The sequence below is a fragment of the Aulonocara sp. 'chitande type north' Nkhata Bay genome, linkage group LG23 (genome assembly GCF_057382095.1).
Source record: "Aulonocara sp. 'chitande type north' Nkhata Bay isolate Kocher_YH1m ecotype deep benthic linkage group LG23, A_spYH_male_GT1.1, whole genome shotgun sequence".
NCBI classification, from domain to species: domain Eukaryota; kingdom Metazoa; phylum Chordata; class Actinopteri; order Cichliformes; family Cichlidae; genus Aulonocara; species Aulonocara sp. 'chitande type north' Nkhata Bay.
In genome coordinates, this window is record NC_141365.1 from 18013099 (window position 1) to 18040575 (window position 27477).

The 27477-nt window shown below is 38.4% G+C and overlaps 2 protein-coding genes across 4 annotated transcripts in view; both read right to left on the bottom strand.

Annotated features, from left to right (window-relative positions):
- Nucleotides 1–478: 478 nt before the first annotated feature.
- On the bottom strand, nucleotides 479–1885 carry LOC147301512 (uncharacterized; the record flags this gene model as incomplete). Its single annotated transcript, XM_086282393.1, has 1 exon — nucleotides 479–1885. A coding segment is annotated over one exon (1407 nt), but the record flags the coding sequence as incomplete, so codon positions are not given.
- A 15291-nt stretch (nucleotides 1886–17176) lies between these two features.
- Nucleotides 17177–27477, bottom strand: part of nlgn1 (neuroligin 1) — a 309102-nt gene continuing 298801 nt past the window's right edge. For all 3 annotated transcript variants that reach the window (XM_086283053.1, XM_086283052.1, XM_086283051.1), the window contains one exon: nucleotides 17177–25937. In XM_086283053.1, the coding sequence (XP_086139179.1) occupies nucleotides 25338–25937 (600 nt within the window). In that variant the 3' untranslated portion in view covers nucleotides 17177–25337. The remainder of the gene's footprint in view (nucleotides 25938–27477) is intronic.

Here is a 27477-nt window from a genome sequence, read left to right on the forward strand (position 1 = left end):
CACCGTGGCCTTAACTCCATCCATTTCAGCGCGCGCTGCCGCCGTATTGTTAGCAATCTCATTTCTCACTTCTTGCACATCAGCCCTAATGTTATCAAAATCTTCTTTCAGTGCATTCCTGAGTTCTTCTTTTAACACCACGCTGATATCATCTTTAATGGATTGAAGAAGCTCTAATTTCAGGGCATCAGTGTCCACAAAGCGCCCATCACTCTGCTGAGCCCGTTCCTCAGTGGTCGCTGAGCCGGGCGCCGCCCTTGGGCCACCATTGGTATTCTCGCCCGAGGATGCGCCGGGCCTAGCCGCAGTTCCTCCGGTGTACTTGTATTTCCTTAGGTTCGATGCCATTTTGTCTCGAGTGAAGCTTTAATATAGTATATAAAACTGTTAGCTTCCCCTGTGACATAAAATGAGACTTTGTAGGTTGAAAAAAAACTATTTCTGAAACTCTGTTAGCGGGAGCCTTCAGAAACACGTCCTACTCCATTGCTGGCTCGCTAGCGCCCCCCCAGCTGATGTTTTTGAACCCTTTTTTGAATGGCTCTTTTGAGAGCAGGTAAAAGTTGCCCTTTTGTTTGTATTGTGTAGCTGGACCATCGCTGAAGACATGGAGGTGTTTGATAAGAGGGTATCTTTCTCTGATCATGTCTAACACAGGGTCAAGATGGGCCCATATCGCAGGGGGATCATGCCGCCTGGAAGGTGAGATAGAGCAGAATGTTACTGGTGACTGTTCAGCTGCAGTGTACAGTACTCCAGTATGTAGGGTTGCCTGCTGGTGTGACCCTCCGAAGTGGACTGCTTGTACTTCTTGAGAATACTTACAGGAGTAGTTCTCACTAAAATCTACATGTAGCAGACATTCATCGTTTCTCAAATTTTCTCTCAGTTGTCTGTAGGCCCTATACTGCCATCGGATATTAAAGACGTGCCGCCTAAATCTGAGTAGTCCGTCATGAAATTCCCCTGCAAGTGCATCCTCTGTTGTCATGACAGTTGTCTTCACTGTAATTGTTGACTTTTTACCAGATACCTCTCCATCATTTAATTTTTCATTCTCTTCTAGAGACCACTTGGTAAAGGCTATCTCTGTGTTGTTAGGAGGTCTCAAGAGTGTGTGTGTTGTACTGAAACAGTCTTTGCACTCACCGTATGCACAGACTTTGGATTTAGCATCACACATTGTTGCATCTACCATCTCTTCAATGTGTTTTGTTGCTGACAGACCTTGGACGTACAGGGCATTGGCCATGAACTGTAAGTTCTCATGTGTCCTGCACTGACAGGTTTCACGATCAGCTTCTGTGGGCACCACAACCCAAAATGGTCTTAAGGTGCAGAAACAAGAATATGAGACCTGATGCTCAGTTTCTGAAAGAAACTTATGGTGCAGATTCTTCAGTGAATCAGTTAGCAAACGTTTCTGTTTTTTTATTTTCTTTTGAGTTACAGTTTGCTTTCGTCCTGTTGTCATCCGACTGACGTCATCTCTTAAGAAGAAGGCCTTTATTTTCTGCTTGCAATCAACTGGTAATCTATTGCTTTCCTTTCTTTCAAAGGTTATGAGCCCTCCATCTTGTCTTTGACCACGCTTTTTTGAAAAGCCTAGAGCTGTCTGTGCAGCCCTCTGTAGCCTGTATTTCTTTATAATTTTTCCTATTGTCGTTTTTGCAATAATTTGCCTCTCTCGTTCCTTTTTGGTGTTTTTGTATTTATTCCTGATTTCCTCAATGATTGATTCCTGCAGTAATAGTCTTTTCCTAATTGTGTTGCTAACTGTTTCATGACGCAGCAGTGCATCCACTTTAGAACGTGGGGATTTTTTTCCCCCACCCAAATGCTGGCACCTCTTGTTGTATTTTTCTTTTTTTCTCTTTTCCTTTGAGTCTCCTTCTTCCCTGTCTAATATTCCTTCGTCCAACAATGTATTGCCTACAACACAGGAAATATTGTCACAATTATTATATATATATGTTTAGATAAATGTTTAGATACAGTATAAGATAGACGTTGGATATTATATGTTTATAATGTATTAGGCAGGTAGACTCTCTCTCTCTCTCTCTCTCTCTCTCTCTCTCTCTCTCTCTCTCTCTCTCTCTCTCTCTCTCTTTTTTTTTTTTAGGGCAAAATCACGTTTTATCATTCAAATACAAAATCTACCTAATCAGCAAAGCATTGAACTGTCAACTCTTCTTCTAACCTTGAGGGTCCTGGTTGCGGGGCATTTTCTGGCTCTAGGGAATATTCTGGACTTAGGGGAGGAGTATTCATAGCCTCAAATTCTGTCCTGCCTTTGGCACTAGCCCTCTGCTTTCTTTTCCTTTCTCGCCACTGCTTTCTCTGTGCTCTCTTCTGTCGTTCACTGAGATCTGCCACTTTCTTTTTTTTCCCTTCCTCTCTGTCCTTTCTCCACTTCTCTTTCTCTTTATTGAGATATATCTGTCTTCTCTCAGGGTCAGCATCACGACGTGCTCGGTAGCGCCGCTGCTTCTCCGCAGCAGACATTGGTGCCATTCCCTGAAAAATGTATACTATTCAAAATCTTCTAAAAGTATATATATACAGGTTAATAATAATTACCAATACACACTTGTATAAATAACCCTAAACACTAAACTTCTATCATCTTACGTCCCCCCTGTTACCATGTGCCCCCCCTGTTACAGTGCATAGCAATAACAGGGGTGACGGTAACAGGGGGGAGATTTTATGCTAAACTTAGCCATTACTACTAGTATGATGAACAACAAGCTAGTACATGGTGACCACTAAGAACCATTTTTAACATGTTTATTAGCCATATTATAAAAATTACAAAAAAAAATTGTTTCCACTATTAATAAGCGTAACAGGTTGGACGTGTTATGCTTTGCCACATTACAAAATCTTGCTAAAACATTGAAAAAAGGGTTGATTAAAGAGTGGTACTTACTCGTCTTCTTCTTGAAAGTTTTCCCTCCAAAATATGTTACATCTGGGAGTGTCATGTGACTAAAAGAATAATCAGGTGATGTGTTCTATGGAATTCTTATCAGAGTAACAGGGGTGACAGTTGATTCAGGGACACAACATTTTTTAAAGATTTTAAGTATTAAACATGCATTAATAATAAAAAAAGAACATTTGATGAGGAACATTAGAAATAAGCCAATCCAGAAATGATGAAAAATCTAGATTTTTTTTTTTTTTTTTTAAGTTATATTTGTAACTGAAGTCGAGCAAGCATGACTGGGGACATAGTACTTTAGTGACTTGTGCTAAAATAAAAGTAATTTACTTTTAATGTATTTATCCTGTGTATATATCAATGTGTTCTATGGTAGAGGGGGGTTAAACATACAAGAAAATGGTTTAGAAATAAGCATTAGACAAGTTTTACACTAAATATAGCATATTATGTCATTAGGACTCAAATGGCACCGAATAGTAAGAATGACCCTTTTATATTTTTTAGTAGTGTGTCACACAAACAGCAAATATTGTCAAAAAAAAGTAAGAAATATTTGGGGGTGCTTTGATTCATTTTAATGGGCTAAAATCGCCCCTGCGCTCATCTTTGTTACTGGAACCAAATGCATTATTGTCCACAACATTGGTATATTCTCCTACTTTGGATTCAGGTTGTAAATGTGACACAGGATCGCAGACACTTTGCTATCCTTCAGAACTTCAAGCCTGCAGGCTTGCACTGGCACAGTCAGCTATTTCCTGTGGTGGCTACTGTCACAGTGAACCAGGGGTCTTTGCTATAATGTGTAAACCTATTCTAGTTAATAAGTGAGCATAATATGGGCTCACCCCATGTTAGTCGGAATTATCCATCTTATGAAAGAAAATTAGCTTTTTAGCTTCGTTATAAATATGGTAAAAATGTTTACTCTGTAAAAATATCCAGTTTGAATTCTTCCTGATTGCTTCTGTTCTGTTGCTTGGCTGGAAGTCTCAAACCTAAATGAACCATGAGACATGCAAGCTGTGTACTGGCATATTTGCACCATTATACCTTTGTTGTTTAGATCTGTGTTCCTGGTATTTAAACAAAATAACATAATCAGTCAAAGGGCCATCTGTCTCATCTAATGAGGTCATGGCTTAAATGCAATAGATAGGTCCTTGCAGTTGTCAGTCTTCATGCTTTTATTCACAATCAATGGCACTGAAACATTTCTCACTAATTGGTCCTCTGAATATTTATGCAGCTACTTAGGTACAGAAAAGCAATCCATTAAACAATGTTTCTAAATCGACAACTGTAAGACAGCAACCATGTTAAGGTGACGGTGTTTTATGTCCCTTCAAACCTAAATCATTAAGCAAGCTACAAAATGGAGAAGCTGAATGATTGTATATTCTACATCCGATAAGCCTATAATTACTGCCCACTGCTCTCTTGTATTGATGTAGTACAATAGCCCATAAATAGGATAAAGGTCAGGATTTAACAATTGGCATTGACTTGCTTTTTTACACTAATAGACATCAGTAGAGACTGTAGACTGTTGGCAAAATGGCAAACACAATTTAATGATCTGTTATTAAAAAAAATGCTCATAACTGAGAATGAGTCTCGTTTAATGAGATCTATTTGGCTACTGAACCCTTGTTATTGTGTTTCTATTAGAGAGAAACTACAAGCAATTCTCCACAGCTTTACAAGTAGAGGAAAAGATTTAATCAGGGTGGCATTACCAGGCTATACAGCCACAAAACCTACTGTCGGACCAGCACAGCACAGAACCAATGCAGATTTGTAAAAGGTATCGTCATGTTTCCCTAATATTTTGTCAGCAGTAAGGAAGATCCGTAATCACTTATCTGCCTGCTTTCCTGGGTGTTCAACTGCTTTTCTATTTTTTACATGATTGCTGCTTTCACATGCTGTCAGTCTCAGTACTGACATCATTACTCTAGTCCAGTCGTCTTCTTTCTCACCTCGGCCAATCAGCTTCCGCTTTGCATGGTTTAAATCTGTGCTCTCCATCATTCCACCTTTCAGACTCACTTGTTAAACCCACCTACTTTCCACCTCCCCTTCAGACACCTCAGCCAGAGCTCCATTCAAGCCTCAGTCTTCATCTTCACCACCACCAGCACCTAGACTTCGGGGGATCTTTTCCTAAATTTCATAACTGCTAGGATTCCGTTCTGCCATGATGGGTCATTGGAGTTTAATCACCAAATACATTAATTTCTCCATCTCAATAAATCAGTGCAGTTCTTCCAAGTCATTTCTCCTTATTGAAATATTGTAAGGTAAAGACCCTACAATAACACAGAGAAAACCTCGGCAGTCCCCGACAATATTAATGAGAACAAAGACTTTGCTATAATAAAGAAATATAGCATATCACAATTAGATTAATGAGTTAGTGACCTATGTCCAGCTTAAAGTCAGTTTTGCCTGAGGCTTGCTAAATCACCATAGATAACTTATAATGGACACATCACCTGGTTGGGAGCAGATTATGCTGTTTTCCCACTTGAGGAACCTGTTATTGTGATTTTGGCACTTTCTAAATAAAATTGAAGTGAATGTAAGAAGAGTTCCTTTAAGTTTAATATCAATAGGAAGCTCTTCTTTTCACATGTTTTTGTCTTTTACAGCAGGTTTTACATGCAAAAAGTGATTCTGCTGGGTGAGTACATCTTATATGTGCTAGTTGTTAAAATCGCACCTGACTAAATCCAGGTATGCAAACTGTCTCATATTGTCACTGGAATTTGCAGATATCCAGCTAGTAATGCACAAAATGTTTCAACACTTGATTCCAAACTGCTGCTCTGTGTTATACTGTTCGAAATGCAGTTTGATTAATCTCTTTGTAGCAGTGTTTCATTAGACTTCTAGGAATCACTGTATGTGGAAGAAGACTGAAATAGCACATGAAACACCTCTTTTGATGAGAGCATGCACAGACAGTATGACTTAACAGAGAAATCTATTATTTACTGTTGCAATACCCATTATCTTAAACTGGGGTTTTAGATTTTGTTGAGCCAGCTAACACAATAAAAGCCTAAACTTCCTTCATGTTATACACACACACACACACACACACACACACACACACTGAAATTCCAAGAACTAAATATCAACATAGTGAAAATGAAGAGATTTGGCTGCAATTTTGTCAACAAACAGACAATAAAATACAGGCTTTTTAAAACCATCCACATGGCTGTGCTTCACTCTTTTGCTTAAGTCTTTCTGCTTCTCTAGTGACACACTAGTAAATTCTAATTTAAAGGCAGCTTGTTAGTTCAGCTTGTCACCAAAGCATTTCCAAATATTTACATGAGAGGCGCCACGAAGGTCTGGTCTTTTCAAGACCTTTTGTGGATGCACTGGGTTCTGGTGTAAGTGCATCCAGTGGAGATGAATCAAATCATAAAAGTAACAGAAAAGTGAGACTTGAAATTACACACTAACGAAAGAATATCCCTTTTTAATAAAGATGTACATATTTTAGGAATGTTAAACCTTCTTTTTATCGCCTATGCTCACAGCTATCTGCAATATAAGCCTTTTGAGTTGGGATTAAAACAACAACCACGTCCTGAAATTATGTAATAGAATTGGACTGTATACAATGTGTTTTTACAGATGATGTAATCATAGGTCTTTTTTTGTTTATGCAAACAAGAATTGAAATTTCTGCAGTTAGAGCAGCAAAGATAATATGAAAACACTATTTCTATTAATTTAAAAAAGTTGCTACAATAGCAATCACTTCACATTATCTACATTAAATGGTAGTTCACAATGAATTCATCCTACAAGGACTGGTTATTGAGAGCCCTTGTTCTGTCAACTTAACTAGTAGGTTAAATGAGACAAAAACATTTACGAATGTCATTTCTAGTAGGCTTGTCACGATCACCGTCCTCCTTAACATTTTACTTTATTTGATGCACTGTTAAGGACATTTATTTTTTTCAGCTTTACACTAATAGACAACATACCTTTTAAACCATAACTGCACTGATTGAAGACATCAGACATGCAGTTTACACTAAAAATTCTACCTCTCTTTAATTACATTTTGGCATCCTTCTCATCTTGTGTGTAATCTTACCTGCACTATCCTCACCTCTATAGAAAGTCTGTTTCAGGTCAGTAACTTAATTTGAAAAATTTAGAGTGCATTTGTTTGCCACAGGGAGCAGTAGCTCCTCATTTCTACTTTTTTTCACACTTTTTATTCTGACAGTTGCTTCAGAGCAAGACATCCGGTTTTCTCCTATGATTGACGGCTTTGAGACACCTTGCGATGACTCTTCTGCCTCTGTCATGTTTCGGCTCTGTCTGTCTTCTCTCCTTTTTCCTTTTGATGCCCTTTGTCTTTCTAGCATACACGTATGCCTTTCCTTAACCTCTCCAGGGACTGCTCTATCTAGCCCTTGGAAACTAAAGAAGAGCAAGTAATAAAAAGCTGGCTGTAAGAAAAAAATATATATATATAATTTCTGTCTCTCTTTATTCTCCTACCTCCTTCAGGTTTCCTGCTAAGGCATCAGAGATGCACAGCCAAATCCCTGAATCACTGACAGTTCCAGAACCTATCATGCCAATTTTTTTGTAATACATCACATCATATGCCCATCTATGAGGTAAAAAAGTAAAAGCATTACATTTCAAATTTTCAAAACTATCAACTGTTTTGAGTGGCCAAGTGCTTAATTTCATAAAACAAAAGTCCGGCATAAATCTGTCACTTTGTTTTATTTTTAATTAATTAATTTAGTCATTTCAGTTAAACATTTGACACATTATTTTTCAATCAAGAAACTATATACTGGAAAACAGTGGGCTTAATGAAGATGTTAGAACTTAAGGCTCCCCATCTCTTCTCTGCTACGGGTTTCAAAAAACTTACTACTTACTAACTGCAGTTAGTTGTGATTGATTATGCCCATACTACATGTATAACATGTCCCCTGTGCCTCTGCCTTAATGCACTGGGCATAGAAATAGCGGACACCAAAAGACAATTTTCCTTTTTTTAAAAGATGGACAAATTCAACTGAATAGAGTGGAGAGCTAACAGTAGAGTATGTCAGATTTTTTTGAGACCTTTTAGTCTTGGATGTTTTTCGATTGAAGTTTCACTCACTGATTTGTTTTGGTTTCAAACATTTTACAGTAGTTATATACTGAAGTAATTGGTTCGATGTAAGAAAAGTTTGTAATTTTGCTCAAAATACGACTCTTTACCTTTAACTTTTAAAAAACTTTTTAAAAAATGACACCTGAAACCGAAGGACAACTTAAAAAAAATGGTAGCATTTGTTTCCCTGGCAATGAAAACAGATTGGAATGTCAATGAGATAAACAGGATTTGAATTTTTTTTATGTTTAACTTTCAGGTGGAGGTGTGGATGAATCCTGTGTAACCACCCATGGAGTGGCATTTTCCCAGGCTTACTGTGCACACTTCGGTCCAATCATCAAGACTGCGTATTGTATTTAAGGACCGGCAGTGCTGTGTGCTCCTAGTTTGTAGCTTAAATTTCAGGATGCCTTGTTTTGGCTCTTATCTGCTTCTGTGCTGTTTGCCTGATATACTATCACCCACATCAAGATACTCAGCTGCAATTTTGTTCGGAATATAAGGACCAGTTTCATTTAAATTGTCGTTCCCAGAAGACGCCGCACTTTCCTAACAGTCTTTTACAAACCAGCTATTTTGTTGTTTCAAAATAGCTTCATTCCTTTCTCAACCTGTGAGTTTGAGATGCTAACACTCAGCTTTTGAATACAGTTGCCCTGGGGGATTGGTTTGCAACAATGAGTCTAACAGCTGCTTACTTTCATATGGCTATACAACCAAAACCACAGGCAGTTTGAGGTTGGAATTCATCGCCTACGAATATCTGGTCCAGCCAGTTACCACACAGCTGCTGTTCTAAAACTCAAGCTCTCCTTGTTTCATGAGAGTTAAGCTCTCAGCCAATTAGCAGTCCTTTGACTTTTTTCCAGCTCCCTCCCAGTGCTACCTCTAGGCCTGCTCTCACTCATCCATGTCTTAATGGATCTTGCTTTTTTCCCCAAAGTGCTTGCCCAAAAAGAGCCATATGATTATTGGAGATGTCTTGTTTTTTGTAGGGTCCTTACTTTACAATATGAAGTGACTTGAGGCAGTTGTTGTGATTTGGCACTGTATAAATAAAATTGAATTGAGTGAATACTTTGTTTGTGCCAATATAGTGTAGGCCTATTTGTGTTGGAGCTAGCTGATCATCACTGTTTGTTCTGTTTCATTGCTCATTCTGTTCTTTTTTCTGGGTTTACCATTCATTCAGGCAATGAACAGCATGTCTATAACTTGTGTTCCCTGAAGGAGAGGAACTAGGTACAACACCAGGTGTCCCTACTGTGCACCTCAGCTCAGTGAAGCAAACTAAGGGATGACTGTGGTGACAAGGTGTTGCACGTTGCATCATAGGTTATCTGCCTTAAAGGTGTGAATATAGGTTTCTTCAGCTCAGGATATGCAGTGGTGTAATATCCCATACTATGTCTATTGCACCTCATTCTTCTCCTTCATGGAACAAACGTTATAGCCATAACTTGTCTTCTCTGAGGAAAACATTATAGGCATAACCATTTGTTTTCTGTATGAAGTGACACTGCACAAGTGTTTAATAAGTGTTTCACAATGCATCTCTTTTTGAAACGAATATTTAGACCCTTTACTTGATGAAAAGGCTTTCACTTAAGTAAACTTTTTTCTTTAAAATACATGGGAAATAGGAAAAGTGGTGCAGAGCTACTTATTTTGGAATTATTTACTCAATATCATTAGATCACGTTATTCATTCTTTTATGTGTAAACTATATCATTTTAAAGTTGCTGCTTTGATTTCATTTCATATACTACTACACTACCTTTATATTGAAGAAGACAGTAAAGACATATCATTTTTGGAGGAGAGCGAGTGGGGTTCACTGTTATTCTAGTGTTTGAACTTTATGTCCTGCAGGTTCACTTTTATCCCTGTTGTGATGTCCTTAGCTCTCTAGCAATTTGGAGCTTTACCTTCGTTACCACCCTTTCAATTATTGTATACTTTTTATGAACTTTTGGAAGTCTGCCATGATGGTTTATATTTTTTTCTTCTTTCATTTAGCTTCAGTTTCTATTTTGAGTTTGTTCATATTTAGTTTCTCCAGTGTTTCTGCTTTGGTCCTCTTTTGTTCCACTGTTATGTTTAGTGTGACTTTTTGTGTTTAGTACTGCATTTGCCTTTTGGTTATATCCTCTTTCATTTGGTTTCCATTCCTTTGTAACTGTCTGCCCTTTCATGATTGCCTTCGGCTGTGTTTTCACTTATGTCTCTTTCTCTTTGTAATCTCCCAATCACATGCGAGTGTACACGTAGTCCCATTTTGCCTTTGTTCTCAAACAAGGCTTCTATTTATACTTACGTTTGTGTTCCTAATTTTCTGGATTTCTCTTCAGTTTTACTTTATGCCCAGTTTAGTTTTGATCACCATGTGCTCCTGGTTTTAGTTTTCTCTTCAGATTAAGTTTTATGTCCAGTTTAATTTTATTTTTTTGGACTGTAGTTTCTGCCAAATTAGTCCATTTTTGAGTCGTCTGCTCTGCCTCTGCATGTCATACCTATCAAATTTTATGAGAAAATCAAGTTGATAAAAGGTTTTCCTTTAATCTGAAAAAATTATTTCCCTGTAAAAAACAAAGCAGCACTGACTAATTGTGAATATAACATGACTACGATAATTGCCTTTAAATAAAATGCTGCTCTTTATCCCATACATGACTCTCAGTGCACAATGAAAAGCTCCATCTTTCTTAAATCTTGACTATATCATGCATCTCCCCGTGACGCTCCCATCAGCTCTTGTCGCCTATCATACCTCCTTTACCTTCCTCTTTGAGGACTTCCTCTCCCTTTCTGTTTTTGTGTATCCCATCTATCATTACCATCTTCTCCCTTTTTCTTTTTTGCCTTCCCCTTACGGGTGACTTGTGTCAAGGCTGAAAAAGATAGTATGTACCTTGCCTATCTGGTCCTGTGGGAGAATTTGTATGTGATGCTGACAGTGGTTGACGGACAAGGATGGCTGGACATCCAAAACCTGAGAGGCAAGAAGTGCTCTCTGGAAAAGACAGAAAGCATATTGACAGCACTGATGCCGCAGATCCTTAAGCATTTTTTATTTATCTAAATATAAAAATATATTTAGGAAAAACAGTCATCATATATTATATTTTTTTTCTTTTAAAGCATTTCACCGACTTGTTGCTGCCATTAAGTTTTGTATATACACAAATTCTCCCACAGGACAATTTTAATTTTTTAACTTATTCTGCGAGCTAATCAGCCTCTGTCACATCTGTCTCAGTGCTCTTCTGTAATCTTGCTTTTCAGACTCTCATTGAGGCATCTACCTCATCCTGGCCAGATAAAGTCTTGTCCAAGTGTCAACCTGCCTCGGCACCAGTGTCTAGATTCCAGAGGGTCCTGTCCCACTTCCTACCATTGTTGGACTCCTCTCTGCTGTTTAGTTTCATCAGTCTTGTCACCAAAAATCTAATAGAGTATATATACCAATAATGCATGCAAAGTTCCTTTAAATGACATGAACTGATGTTCTGCACTGATGTTCAGCATCTTGGCCATTCTGCGTTGTAATATGGAATAACCTTATTCATGCAATAAGCTTAGAGAAAATACACCTATAATCAGATTTTGTTGTGTTGAAAGTGTACTTTTCAGAACATATTGATTTACATATTGCATTTCAGTGGGTTCCTAGCTTCTTTTTAAATAAGTCAAAACGATATAATAGAAATATTCTAGTATGGCAGAGTTTATAATTAAACAACACTTGCATAAGTGTGTACTCAGTGGTCTAGCTTTTTTCTTTTCTCTTTTGTAACCAATGTGTCTGATCACAGTCTCACACACTTTAAAATCACTAAGGACTTTCAGTCTTGTTTGAACTCCAGAAACAATTTTAGCATGGCTGAAGCCTTGATGACTAAAGCATTTCCTATAAGGCAGAACTTCACAGCAGACAGGGTCACTCATACTCAGGAATCACAAACCCTGTCATTGTTCAGTAAAAAAACAAAAACAATTTGACTGTCTTAAGAGAAAAATGGTGATAATATAAAAAGGCCTTTTAGAGAATTTTCAGTGTGTGCTGCTTTTTTGTTGCCCTGGTAAGCTGTTTATCATGCACGTCAGCCTCAGGATTAATGCTTTCATTTGAGACTCTGATAAAGGAGTATTGATTTTGTTTAATCACACTCTGGATATGAGAAATCCATTGTGAAACATAAAATGTCCCAGTGAACTATTGATCTTTGCTTTGGGTCAAAAAGCAGCTAAGATCTGATAGGCAAGTTAAATATTTGACGCCAGCACAGCAGAAGTTGGGAAACACTGACAAACATAATTCTGCTATTGCACTCTAGTAAAAAACACAATTTGCATGATGTGAAACATGACTTTGAGAGGTAAGTTAGAAAAAATGAATTTAGCTCACCCAGAAAAATACCTGTGATCCATCTCTTGCCTTTCCTCAAACTGAGGTATCACCAACTTGTAATAGTTGCTGCAATGACATACAGCTGCTCCTATTTAGTGGTACTGTGCTCCCAGCTCATTGCTGCCACCATTGGTCCCAAACTGAAGCGGCACATTTTCATGCTATGCTTTCTAAAACATATATTGAATACAGAAAATCATTACTGCTATCTTTATTATACTATTTACTTTTTTGGTGTTTATGTGTCAAAACACTCTAAGAGAAGTCCTTGACAAAGCCAGAGGTAACAACTATTGTCTTACCATTGCAACAGGCAGTTATTTATAAAGCTACAGCTACAAGAGTCAAGTGTACTGGGATGTCCATGAGGAAAATACATCTTTGGAATAGAACAGAATGTCTTTATTTGTCTTTGTTAGTGTACGATGAAATCTGGAGTATCTCCCTGCAAGGTGCATACAGTTAAGACAAGAAAATATGGATTTAAAAATATGTGAACTTAACAGTATGAGTTAAAACTCACATACACCACACATGGGCTATATGAGCTAGAGTTCAGTACTTTGATGGCATTTGGACACAGCAGCTTTTCTGTGGTTCTACACCTTCCAGAGAGCAGCAGAGTGAAAAGGTGGTGGCCAGAAAGACTAGAGTCCTTGATGATCTTTGCAACTCCACATGGTGATGACCGTGTTCTGTAGGACTGCTTGAGTGAATGTAGCTGACTGGTGGTGGTCCTCTGTGTTGATTTGATGAGTCTCTGAAGAGCTTTCTTGTCAGTCTCAGTGCAGCTGGCACACCACACCAAGATGCCATGGTGAACAGGTCTGCAGCTCAGATCAGAAAACAGGGTGGGAATGGCAGGTCCTCAATGGGTGGTCAACTGGTAGGATTAGAGCTCGCAAATTTGTTGTCATGAAAGACACAATACCATACTGGCAGTCAGGCCATTTAATCACCAAGGCAACATAAACTTGACAAACTGGGCAAAGCGGGAACCTGCACGAGGGCTCGAGCAAACAGATGCCCAAAAGTCAGTCTGTGTCAGTTTTTGTGCTAATAAAGAGCAACTTTTGTTTTTCAATTTTATAATTGGTAACACTATGGCACAAAACCTGAGGGGGTTATCACAAGCCTTGCATCACTCCATTAGGACAATTTCCTAAGCTGGGTTGTCTGACCACATCAGAAATCAAACGTGATTTGAATGGACACACTTTCTGACAGAATGATAAGCCAGCACATCTAGAGAGAATATAGGCCAGGGTTTTGATGGAATGAACCAAGAGTAATTAATTAAAAATGGGGGAATCAGTGTATCTAATCAAGGAGACATTGTCTCTCATAGTCTTGGGGCATGCATGGATTGGGCATTGTTGCCTGCAATGTGCATGATTCCAACCCCTTCCCATTGCCCTGCTGGCCTCTGCTAACACTGCCCTTAGCCATCCAGATGATCTGGGCAGAATTAAAGCAAGAATTACACTGTTGAGTAACTCCCTGAAAAACTCCTCTAGGAATTGGAACAAAAGTATACAAAACTAATACCCCTTGTATTATTCAAGGTGCAGTATATCTATGCATACCACAAGTGTCTAACAGCTTACTGTTTGTGGTGCAGATTTGTTAAATTAGCGTTACTCTGGACAGTTCCAACTTTCTTCACCTCCAGAGAGACAACGGGAACAGGCTGACTGCCAGATCTCATTAAGTTCAAAGATATTCAGACGGACAGGCTGAGCGAAGCTTCAGATCCTCTCAGATTTAATTTGTTTGGTTCAATCAGTGCAGGCTGATCGCTTGTAGACATAAGATGAAACATGAGAGAAATACTTCATCCGTTGGTGTTGACAGCACCTCATTTCTAACTTAGACAATATGGGCCTGTATTTGCTTGCGATTGTGATCAAGTAAAATGAAACAAAATGTGTTAATTGTTTTCAATATGCTGGAATTTTAATTTGTTAACAGGGCTGTCACTGGTTAGCTTCCCTTGTTTTAAGTGTTAAACTTAAATTTGCATCTGCTCACTTCATAGCTGAAACAGCAGTCACATTTTTGACTTTCACTCGTGTACACTTGAAATAGAATACTGGCTGAGTAAGGACTCAAACCTGACGAACAGATGTTAGTAATATAAAAGTGTTTGATCATTAAACTTGTAAACACAACACAGATCGAGTCCGTTGTATGTGTGCATGTATGTTTTGTTATTTCTATTTTGTTTTTATTTTTTTGCAAAATGAGCTCTTTGAGAAGAAGCTGGGCCTAGAACAAGAGAAAGACAGTGCATTGATTATAATTGCCTTACCTGAAGGTAGCATCCAGTGGACCAACTCAAACGATGCAGAAACCCAGCAAATCCCAATTAAAACGAACACAGACATGAACAAAGCTTTTGCTGTGTGTTTTGTCAGGAACAGAACAAAAGAGTGATTAAAGCTGCTTGTTAAGGGGGAAAGTGTGACTCATCTGCCTCAAAGCAGAGCAAATTTTGGATATCTAATAAGTGACTTGGGAATTTCAGTTAATAATTTCACAGTTTTAATCTTCCCATCTGAAATATAAAGGAAAAATTAGTTTGCCGTAATGTATTTCAGCAAGCTTTATGTCTTTTTAGATCGGGAGAATGTCTTTTGGATCTTTTGTGGCCTGAAAGCAGCTTCATTCAAGCAACCTTCCATCTGACTATTACCCATCCAGATAAGTTGTGTATTGCGGTCCTGAAAGCAAGTAAAAAGGAGGTAGTATATGACTATCTGATACTTATATCTTAGTTTTAAAAGAACCCTTTCATGATGCTGGAACCAAACACACAAAAAAGAGGAGAAAATGGAATGAAAACCATCCATTTATTACCTGAAACTAAATACATCTTGACTGCATACTGAAACTGTGACATCACATATTATTATTATTCTGATTATTATTATTATAGCAATAATAATAGTAATAATAGGCCTATGTTACTAATGATTTCTTTGTTTATTTATTTATTTTGCCGTCATTCACTATTTGTCACAAATTTAATCTGTGTGACTGAGCATAGCTGTCCTCTGGGTTCTCAGTCATGTGGCACAGACAAGTCATGTGACATGGCTGCTTTGGCTCAACCACTAAAAACAAATACTAGAAACAAAAAGTGAATCAGCCAAACATGCACTTTATATAATTATCGGTGAAATCAACACCAACTGAGTGGCTTGTGAGTATTAAAGTAATGATCCAGACGTATCGATTCTCCGGTCCCTGCATCACAAACCACCAGCTCTGTCTAATGAGAAAGTCTGTCATGAGTCCTTTGACCTCTTAATAACAGGCAATAGCACGGACAGAATAAGATATCAATACGATACCTTTTTTTCCCCTTCGCATATCGTCTAGAGCATCACACAATTTAGTGGAGCTCTACTCCATAGGTGCAACATTATGTAACTGTTCTATTTGTGAAACACTGTTAAAGTACACAGCAATTACCCAACTGTTGTGCTGCTCGCGACAATGGCCCTGGGACAACGGCAGCACAGCTAGATCAAACAGTTGTGCTAAATTAAAGAGCGGGTTATCAGACCAGGCAGGAGTGTTTGATGTGCAGAGATGAGATGCATTATTATGGTAAATAAGCCTCCCTTATCAAGCTATTCCTACAGGGCCCTCTGGCTGAGCAGCCCACAGTCGTGTGTGCCCTTGGTCAGACAAATAGATGCACACATACACGCACACACACAACACACAACACACATGACAGGATCAGTGCCTGAGAGCATAAATACATGCTCTGTTGATCCTTTACACTCCACTCCAAACAGCCGCCTGCTCTCCAAATGTCAGTCAGTGTCTGGCATAATTTGTTTCTAATCATTGGCAAAGAGTGAGAAAATGTCACCCTTTTCCAAGGAGGATGAATTTCGATTGATTTCCAATTAGCACTAAACAAAATGCCAGTTTGCTTTTTTTTTTTCTTGGTCTGCGTGTGTGAGAGAGAGAGTGCTTGTATTTGTGTGATATTTAAGATCAGAGGAAACTGATAATGCATCACATCAAGCCCTGAGGCGCAAAAGGGTCCCTGAAGTTCTCAGGCTGAGCCCTACAAATACTGTTGTTCTGCTCTTAGCATGCATTCAGAGAACTAAAACGCATAACTAAATTCATCACATATTGGAAAACAATAAAACATTAACCACTAATGAATGATTCAAAATCTCAGTTTGTGTTACAGGACGAAATGTGTTTTAACAAAATAAGAGAACAGCAATAAAGACGAATTAGTTTAATATTCTATTTCGTCCTGTTTTTTATCCTATTCATTTATCCAGTTATTGTTGATCTCATATTTCTATAATGAGCATTTACACATGGGTTACTGCTAGAAAGTTTCTCTCTGTCTGACACATTTTATTGTTTTCCAAGATCTATGACAAAAATCATTCTAAAGAAAGAAAGAGATTTTACTCAGTATCGAATTCTCTTATATTTCAAAATAAAGTACAATTTAAAAAAAAAGTCAGATGATTTCTTATTGTGTTGCCAATCAAAATGCAAACCTGATCAGAGGGGGCACCTCTGAAACTGCGTCAATGTTACATGTTTCAAAATGAGCCAGGCTGCTTTTAGTGAGAAATTCTGATGAGTTTTGCAGAGTTTAAAGGATTTCTGTAATAGTGTATTTTTTCATTTTGTCACTTTTGAGCCACACTTGTTTATTCAGCTTTAAGTGCTTCTGTGCAAACTTTAAAACTTAGATGAAAATCATCAATAATGTGTAGTAATTTAAAGGTAACAGCCAAGATACATATTCCATATTGCACGTCTTCACCTTTTGCAGTTCTACAAACACACCCAACCTATTGTCTGATGGATGGAGTACCATAATGCATAATAACCCACACACAGAGTTCACAAAGAGCATAAATGCATAGAATTCATGAAAAAAAAAGTGCGGTAGAAGAAACTCTTTAATTTTGTTGTCACATTTTTTTGCCCATTTCAACAAAAGTGACAGATGTTCACCCTCTATCACCGTGTGTACTTCCTGTAAGAACATGGTGAGGTTTTACAGGCACTATTTTTATTTTAATGCATTCTACCTAGGACAAAGCTTGTTCAGCCTTCAGTCACAGAAAACAAATTTAATCACGCCACAAATAAATTGCCAGAGTAATTACTCGCGAGTATGAAGTGATGTGTGCTTCACCAATTAAATTAGTAAACTCAGCAACAGCCACAGAAAATAATAAATGAAGACTCCAGAGGAAAAAAAAACATATCAGCATATTAAAATCATTTATTGTGCTCCAGAAGAGTAATTACTATTTAACCAGAAAGAAAGACAAGTGACAAATAATCTACAATACAAATGCCAGACCTGCTCACATAGTTCCTCCGGTTCACATGACTTTCAAAGAACAAATCCACCTTTAGCTTTCAGACTGCTTGCACAAACCTCTCAGGATGAATCTGAGGTTTAATTGTTGTTTCTGCTGCGCTTTGAGGTCAGAAAATGGCACGTTGCGTTACATTCATTCGCAGTGCTCGTTCCTCTCTGCCCTTGCACTACAGCACAGGCTCACTGTCGACCACGATCTGCGTAGCTTTACACAAGAACAAAAAAAAAATGAAGCTTCCCCCTAGAACAGGGTTTCACAAGTGTTTGCAGTCCCAAACTGTTTGGATGTATACTCACCCTTCTTGACTGGCTTAATAAAATCTAGTGGTGCTGGGAGTCAAAAGAAATGACCGAAGAAATGCTACCTGGATTGGGTGAAACTTCCCCTTTTGCAAATGGCAGACTAACACCGTCTCACGGTAGCTTGAAAAATAGATGTAAATAATACCTATATGTTACGTATGTAAAGATCAAGACAGCTTCCACTTTAATGTACTAAAGTCCACTCAAGAAAGTAGGAGGATAGTGGCATAACTACAAGAACTTAATCAAAGAGACATTTTTACCATTCTTTTGTTTTATTCTTCTTATACGCTATCGTTTTACTAAAAGTAATTTTCTGGTAGATAAGTCGCATCTGATAGGAGTGTTGCTTCTCTGTCACGATTAAAGCAAAAGTCATCCTGTACAGAAGCGCACAGATCACATTTTTGGGACTATTTCACAAGCTGCCATGAGACTGGGCTAATTGGACACAATTTTTTAAAGGAGGGTGACACCAGATGGGAGTCATTCTCAACTATGGGGCATTCTCAGACTAATATCTCACATCTGCCATTTGAATGTCAACACTCTTACAAATGAGTGCTGCTACAAGCACAAAGCCAATAAATCCAAATTCAAGTCTTATTCAGGACAAGCAAGACATCATATGACACAAAATAAACAGAATATTTAAATATTCAACACAGAAACACAAAATAGGCACAATATAGAATTAAACACTAATGGAAATAATGTTTACAAGGCTGACAAAGGAGCATACTGGTAACTGGAAATGAACAATACCAGCATATGCATTCAAAAGGGGGTGACGGATTTTTGCAGGTCATGTTTAAGATTTTACAACTGTGTGTGGTGTGTGTTTTAGCTGTTGTTGTTTTGAAGATGTGTGTATTTTAGCAAACACACATGTAAAGACCCTCCTGCCCACGCATGCTGCACGTAATCAGTGTGCTCAACCTGCCCGCGACGGCTTTAGAAAATAACAGACTTTTAATAATCTCCTTAAAAAAAAGAGAAATTCAGTTATGAACCAGGTTGAATTAGAAAAGATGGGCAAAAGGTGTATGTTTATGATGTTATGGTACACAGCACTCAAACAAAAGGTATACCCTTTTCCTCATAACTCTGTAATGTTCCACGTAAAACTACCACAGTGTATAAACAGTATAATAACTGCAATTAAATTTGAACTTCCTTCGTATTTAATTTGCTCATTTCACTATCCAATAAAGTTTTATTGTTATTAGTTCTCAGTTTTAAGGCTTAATGTTTCCTCTATCATAGGGCAGGCGTGTGACTTGCCCTAACTTTAAAAAGATGTGTTAAGAGAATATATGTTTATGACATTTCCCACTCTTTAACGTAATCAAAATGCTTCTCATTGGAAAGAGTGTCATTTATGTGTAGCAAAGTCTCAGTGGCACTCTGGGATTGGATATGTAACGTTTAAAAAATGAGTGTCAATTACTCCAGTTTCCTAAAATCAGAAAGGAAGGATTTTTTTTCTTTTTCCTTTTTTCCTTCTTAGCAGTGAATCAAAACTTCAACAAATTAGATGAAAAGAGAAGGGCAACTTGGTTTCTGTAGCTGTTCTGTTGATTGGGAAAATTTATCACCTTGTTTCAGTCATACGTTTCATAATTATATACGTTTCTTAGCCCTAGTCTATTAAAAGCTAGCCCTTTCTTAAAAACACATGTAGTTGTACTTTAGTTGTGAGCTGAGATTTTTCCAACATGAAGAACACAACTCTGAGGTACCCTGTGGAACCTATGACCACTAGAGGTGCTGTTAAGCATCTTTTAAATGATAAAGTCTCAGCACTGCTAGTACCTACCATCATATGTACACAACCGTTTACATTCGTGTCAAGAGCAGGGAGACATGACCTACATTTGTGGCGGCTGCAGGGGTTGGCAATGCTTACTGACAGCTGGACAGGGTAACGCCTGATAAAACTTTACTATTGATACAAGAGAATAACAGCAGGATGGAAAATGCAACATTCACAAAAGTTATTATTTGCAAATGATCTATGAGGTAGGAAATGCATTTGAGATATTCCTTATACCATAAAATTTTTTTTTTAATGGAAACACTAAGAAAGGAATATTTTTCACAGAGCATATTCAACACACAGCTTAAAAGGTGACACGGCTTTAGATGTGGACCATTTCTTACCCAAAGACTGCGAATCTTAATAGAGAAAATGTCACCAGGCAAAACAAGTTAGTTTGCTTTGAAATGCATCAGTCTTCCAGTAAGGTTGCCTTAGTGAAATTTACTGAATCCTTCAATTTTGGTGTTGTTAAGACAATACATGAACAAATCTAGAATACACATTTTGGGTATGTTAAGTGGAGTAGTGTGATATGATTTTGATAGGGTTTTATGCCATCAGTCAAATACCATTTTGTCTTAACTTTGCCCTGTGGTCGGAGAGGTGCTCGGCACAGCATTCTCTTCTTCTGCTACTGTGTATTTTAAATCTTTTTCACATCTTCCTGATTGCAAGGGAAACAGCAGCTAGCTGGTGCTTAAATCAGACTTTCAATTTGTGCATCGCTTTCAAGATTTAATCTTTTAAAGATTTCTAATTCATAATGCCTGCAGTTGTCTTCAGGGAAAGGTCATTCGGTGCTGCAGTTTTCTCACAAATTATGCCAATTTGCTTTCAATTTGCTTTGATAACCATGTTTTTCCACACACAACTGTCAAAATTTTTGCGTCATAACTTTTGCACTGTCCACTTCCTGCTGTGACAAAACAAATTTCCCACGTGTGGGACTAATAAAGGTTATCTTATCTTATCTTATCTTAAAACTGTTAAATGCATTTAATGCATTTGCTTACTTATATATTTCCTGATTGAGTCATTGCGTTTTGCATTTTCCTGCAAAAAGTTTTGCTGTCTTCCTGTCTAGTTTTACATCCTCAAGCAATCTAGCACAACTGCTTTTTCCTTATGAGAAAATTTGGACTATATTTGCATATAGTCACTGCAGAGGCTAAATCTTGTTAGCAACTGCCACTATAAATTAAGTTTAGTGCAGTTTCTAGCAATTTCCATTTATAATTCCAAATATGTCAGGTGCTGACCAACATTTCTCTCATTTTTTTTCACGCTACAGTTGATTTACATTTTTCAACTATCATCAATCAGACAATTGGATGCATGGCAAGTTATTAATTAGGATTCATCCCTGGCTGTCACCCACTTAGCATGGCCTTGCAATTGCTTGACTATTTACCCATCAGTGCAATTATATGTTTAATTCAGTGGGTGGCCCTGCCTTTGCCCCTTTGTCATTTCTCTGGAGAGCAACGTTTGAATTTGGCAAGTGCTAGCTATATACGATCTCAACCTCTGTGATATTTTCATGTAGAGTTGTAATTGCTCGTTCTCAGTGCCTTTCATCCTACTGCTAATGCTGCAGTTTTGCAAACTTTAAAAGGGAAATGTTTTTTGGGATGCTTTGTAAAGCAATATGACTAAAATGCAGAATGATTTGTCATATTACGTGGATTTATGTAAAATGCAATCCTAAAATGTGATGGAAAGTCATGTAAGCTGTGGTTCCACCAGACAAAAGACAAAACTACATAGTGCTTTTTGTCTTTTGAGATGGCTGTTTTGGAACGGGTTGACCACTGGATACTTGTTGTGAGTTAGCTAAGAGATTTTAAAGATTGAACACTGGATCCCAATTAATCATAGGATATGATCTTCCACAGCATGTGCGGAAGATTGATCATAGAAAGTGACATTTCTTTGTTGCAACTGCATGTTTGGGTGCACTGTATACTTACATAGATGCAGTAGGCATGCAGAGGGTCATTTCTAGTCAACGGGGATTGTAAATTCAATGGTTTAAGTGTCATATAAAAGTATCAAATGTTCACTGTAACAAAAAAAAAAAAAAAAAATCAAAACACAACACAAACAAAAAAATTAACAGATAAAAATCTTATTTTGTTTTTGCCATGTTTGTAGCGAAAAAAGTGAACAAGTGTAGTGCTCCACTGGATTTACATCATGAAACACATTGTTTTGGTATTCAAATGCGAGAAAACAGTAATAAACCAATATAAACAAAGGAAAACAGATTTTGTTTGTCTTGCTTGGACTCACGTTGTGCAATCTGACCTACCCCATGTGACTCTTTGCACATTTTAAATTAGTAACCTACATAATAGGAATTACTTTGTTGCTGATGCGCATATTCAGGCACAAATGTTCCTAAATCCCTGCACAGCCAACGTCATCATTTAATTTTCTTTCAAGAGTCCTTTCCACATCTAGTGAAGTGCATTTGAGCAATTGGGTTACAAAAACAAGGTCATGTTGCTTTTTATATGGGTCTAATAAATCTTGAGTTCAAGTAGAGGGTTTTCCTATATAAAACATTTTGTGTGGGGAAACAAAATACTTGGAAAGCCCAGGTGTAATTTCTTATCACATGGTTGTGTATGAGATTGTTTATACATATTATCGGTATTAAAGTATGAAAGCTTTTGATTTGTCGATACAGTGCCAACAAAACTACAGAGCAGATTTTCCCCAGATTCTGAAATTCCCACGAGGATGATGTGTGATAATAACCTTGGAATCTTTCTTTTGTTTCAATCCCAGATCAAGCACTGGCTGTTCATTTCATCCAGAGAAACAATCTGGAGCCAACAGATAAAATTAGTTTATTCAATTTAAATCGTATTCCAAAAAGCAACATTTCCTGTGAGAGACAAGATTTTATCCCCTCATCCAGCTTGTCTGCCACAATGTTACATGGGGTAACAGTAGTCTGCACTCATTATTTTGAATGACTGCACAGTGCCTGTAAGGAAGCCAAAAGGGGCAGGATGAATTCTCACAACAGAGGCCTCTACACATCTACATTTTAGCGAAGGGAAAACAGGGAGAAAAGCGTTTCAGCTTACCAAGTAGCATCTCTGCGCCAGCTTTCACATTTCTATATCCGTGCACAATAGAGTTGCCATCTAGGATATTCATGTCTCTGTCTGCTTTGAAGATCACCACTTTACCCCCACAGTGACTCCAACCTTTTAAGCAACTGGATTCGACTGCACTGTGACTCATTTCTACACCGATGGATAACATCGTTAGCTGCTGAGGCTTCACTGACCTGAAGATGTTAGCAAAGGCAGACAGCATTGTAGTAGATGGTCAACTGAAGACAGTGCGGATGTGAGACGAGCCGCTTTGCTAAACAGCCCAGCTGTCAGCTCAGTATAAAAGATGAGACAGTAGAGAATCCCTGGTAGAAAACGAGTGGGGCTAAAAAAAGAAAAGAAGTAGGTGAAGAGGAGTGACTGTGGGCTTCAGAGCTGCTATGAGAGGCCTTTTTACTTCCTTCACATAATTCAATAATTCCAACGCAATGTGTCTCCTAACACAACCAGCCTTGGCTAATGATCAAAACTAGATGAAATGCGCATAATGGGAATTGGCCTACCGTGACCCTAACTTTTCCTATCATCTTGCCCTTTGACTTGTGTTAGTCATGTGTAGGCATTCATGTTTAAAGAGCTCTACAGTGCCCGATTGGATGAATAAAAAATCTACACGGTCCAGAAATTTACTCTCCCACCATTTTTTTCCCCAGTAGTTTCACCCTCCACCACAGTCAACACACCTCCCAGTTAAAAGTAAAGAAAACCGGGCAATGGAATAAACAGTGCAGGTAATTACTTCTATACGGTATAGTGGTCAAGTAGGTAGAATACCAAAGAACATTGATCTCAACTGAAGGTACAATGAGTTTGATTGATACAGTGTAATGTGATTTAACCACTATCAAAAAGTAGTACCAACACACGGAGTACAAAACTAGTCCTTATATGCCCAGCTCCACTCAAGCTATATCATGTTATGCAAGAAAATTTGAACCATATTTCCAGCCCCTCCCCTTTCTACCCCCGACTCCAGCCCACATCATCCATAACCTGGAATTGTATTTCCCATGGTCCTGCAAGGGTGTGTGTTTTCTTGTAATCCAATCAAGAAATATGTCTGAAATTTCTCCAATGCAAGGGAGAGGGTGAAAATGATTCTTAATAATGACATAATCAGCAGAGCAGCCATCAAGCAGATAAATTGTCATGCGCATCGTGCTAAAATATCCAATTATCCTTTGTCCCCCAGCTCTCTGTGTTGAAGTTGGAAATGCCAGAAAGCCAGTAGGTGGATCCCCACTTCCTACTGGTTCAGTTCTACTGGCAGGTTTGCAGTATGGATGCCCCTCTGAAAAGAGGAGAGCTTAAACAGCCTCGGTGCTTAGTGTACAGATCTAGATATGTAAATAGGTTCTATACAATAAAATTGTTCCCAATCCTCAAAAATAAATGGATGAAAAGTATTTGCAAGATTTTTTTCTCCTCAAAATGGTTCTGTTGTGCATACAGGATTTCTTTTTCTTGAAGTTTTCAGTCTTTCCTTTGCTCTTTTCAACAATTGTTTTTTTTTCTTTTTTACCTTATCTTACATAGCCTCCATTTATGATGTCAAGACATGCCTAAATTGGTTTGCATGGCATCTACATTGTGCCCCACAGAGTAATCTCTAGCGTGATGCCGAAGGAAAACAACGCGCTTTCTTTCTTTTACAAAGAGCTCCCTTCTTCTCACCTCCAAGGTGTGTCTGATGCTCTCTTCTGTATCCAGATAATACTCTCAAGCAGTCATTTGTCAAAAGATCCCGAAGGCCATATCTGTTGCTAGAAAGAGAAAGTATTTTTACTGTACCTTGTTTTGCTGCAATATCAGAACAAAAATAATAACAATAAAAAAACATCCTCCTCTTTGTTTTAGCTTTAGAGGTTGTTTATCTTCAGCTCTTTATATGTATTTTTTTCTTGTCTTAAATTTTTGTACAAAAAGATAATTATTCTTTTTTCCCTGGTCCAAACCCTCAGAAACTCTTGACTATATTTCCTCAGGTATTAACAGGGTGTCGTACAGTCCCAGTGTAATTCCATGGGTTTCTGGCAACTCCAGGATGGCATTTCATCTCATGACATACTTGTGTTTGTCAGAAAGTTGGCCTTCAGTCTCTGCTGCGTCAGCGGCATTAGCTTTAGCCTCAGCCATCAGAGTCCCGCCTGCATGGGTGCATCCACAGGGCTATACTCGGGTGGTGGAGTGTGAGTGTGGGTGCGGGTGGGGCAGGGTGTTGTTCTGGCCACTGCTGGGGAAGGTATTGAAAGAGTGGAGTGAGGTGAGCCCTCCCATGGTGCTGGGGATCATGGTTATGGTGTTTGGTGTCATGAGCGGGATGTCATCTGGTGAGCGCCTCATGGCCAGAGTATAGTCCGGTGGGCAGGCAGTCCTCAGAACCACGTCATGCGGGTGCAGGGAGTCGCCAACCCCCCTGCAATCTCGGTCCAGGTCTGAGTGCTGCTTCATCTGTAGAGACATGATTTCCTCCTCTTGAGTATGGGCAAGGTCATTTGCGGCACTCCGCTGGGGGCTGCAGCGTCTATGAACATCGTGCCGGCGCTTGTCCTTTTTGTAGTAAAGTGCAGCAAAAGCCAGGATATTAAGGAAAAGCAGGGATGCTCCCACAGCAATGGTTACAGATAGTTCAGTGGAGTAGTCACGCTGGTCCACAAGATGTGGTTGGTTGTGACTGTCCTGTGTCTCAGTGGGGAATGGGGTTGGGTTAGGACGTTTGGTCACCAGAACTTTCTTCGGTATTCGATTAGTAGTCTCTGGTGGAGGAATCTGAAGACAAGAAAACCAGTGGTTAATAACTAATTCATCTGATCATGTTCAACTGTATAGTCTAGCTTGTGGTACCACAAAGTTGAAACTACATATTGGATACCCCATGATAGGCTTTCAATGTTATTAGAGCAAAAAAGCATGATTTCATTTGCAATAAATAAATACTTTAATATAGAAAGCAATCCTGCCTTCTCTTTGGTTTTATTGCATTGTCTACCTAGTCCTGCTGAGGTTAGTGCATGTTCTTGCTTTGTTTCACATGTGTCCCCCAAGTATTTTTCATTACTTCTTGTATTTACATTATATTCCAGCTGGACTTTTGGATTCTACATTTATTTATCTGCTATTAAAGCTCAACTCTTGTTTGTTTATTTGTGTCTCCTGTGGCTTGAATTTCACATCATTCAAAACTTTGCAGTGCACACCAAACTGACATTTCACTCATTTAGCTTCTAAGAGTCACATGACTTTAACAGCATATTTTGAAAGAAAAGGAAAATATTACTTGTTTGACATTTTATAATCCTTTAAGAAAACCCAACTTCATAGCCTTGCAGATTTCCTTCTAGCAGGAAGGTCAAATACAATTTCATTAGATCAATAGTAAATATGCACCTACTTCGATTTGGGGCCTTATTTTTTCAAATTCAGGAGTCAAAATATTTTTCTTCATCATTACATAGTGCTTGTAAGAATGATTGCACTGTGTCTTTAAAGACATCAGATCACTTCTGAGTAGGATGTCAAAAAAAACAAAGCCAATTATTTTCAGTTTTAGTGGCCTAAAACTAGCAATTTCTGACAACATTTCTTTATTTTTCACCAGTGAGATTGGCTACTCTCGATTTAAAGCTGAAAGTCAAAGTTTACTTCAACTGTTTGTTTGATTTAAAACATAATGTAGAGAGGCAACATTACAGAAACAGTGCCCTTATTCAAATACTCATGGGTCTAACATACGTAAATAAAATGGAGACCAGGAAAGGGATGGAGAGCAAAGGAGGAAAAGGAAGACAATATCAGGAAGGAGCAACTTCAGTTTCCTTCAGCTCCAAGTGTTAATGTAATGTTGATAATCTCTTTGCTGCAGCTTAATGCTTAAGTTGCATAGTGACACAAATTTTTGTTCTAACTCGTGGCAAAGTGAGATTGTGTACATCCTGAAATTACTTTAAACATATGGCCACTGCCTGACTTGATAATAATAATGGATTGCATTTATATAGTGCTTATCGGGACCCTCAAAGCACTGTACAATTCCACTATTCATTCACTCTCACATTCATACACTGGTGGAGGCAAGCTACAGTTGTAGCCACAGCTGCCCTGGGGCAGACTGACAGAAGCAAGGCTGCCATATCACGCCATCGGCCCCTCTGGCCATCACCAGTAGGTGAAGTGTCTTGCCCAAGGACACAACGATCGAGACTGTCCGAGCTGGGGCTTGAACCGGCAACCCTCCGATTATAAGACGAAATGCCAACTCTTGAGCCACGATCGCACCTTGATAAAGTTACTTATCAAAATGTGACATAAA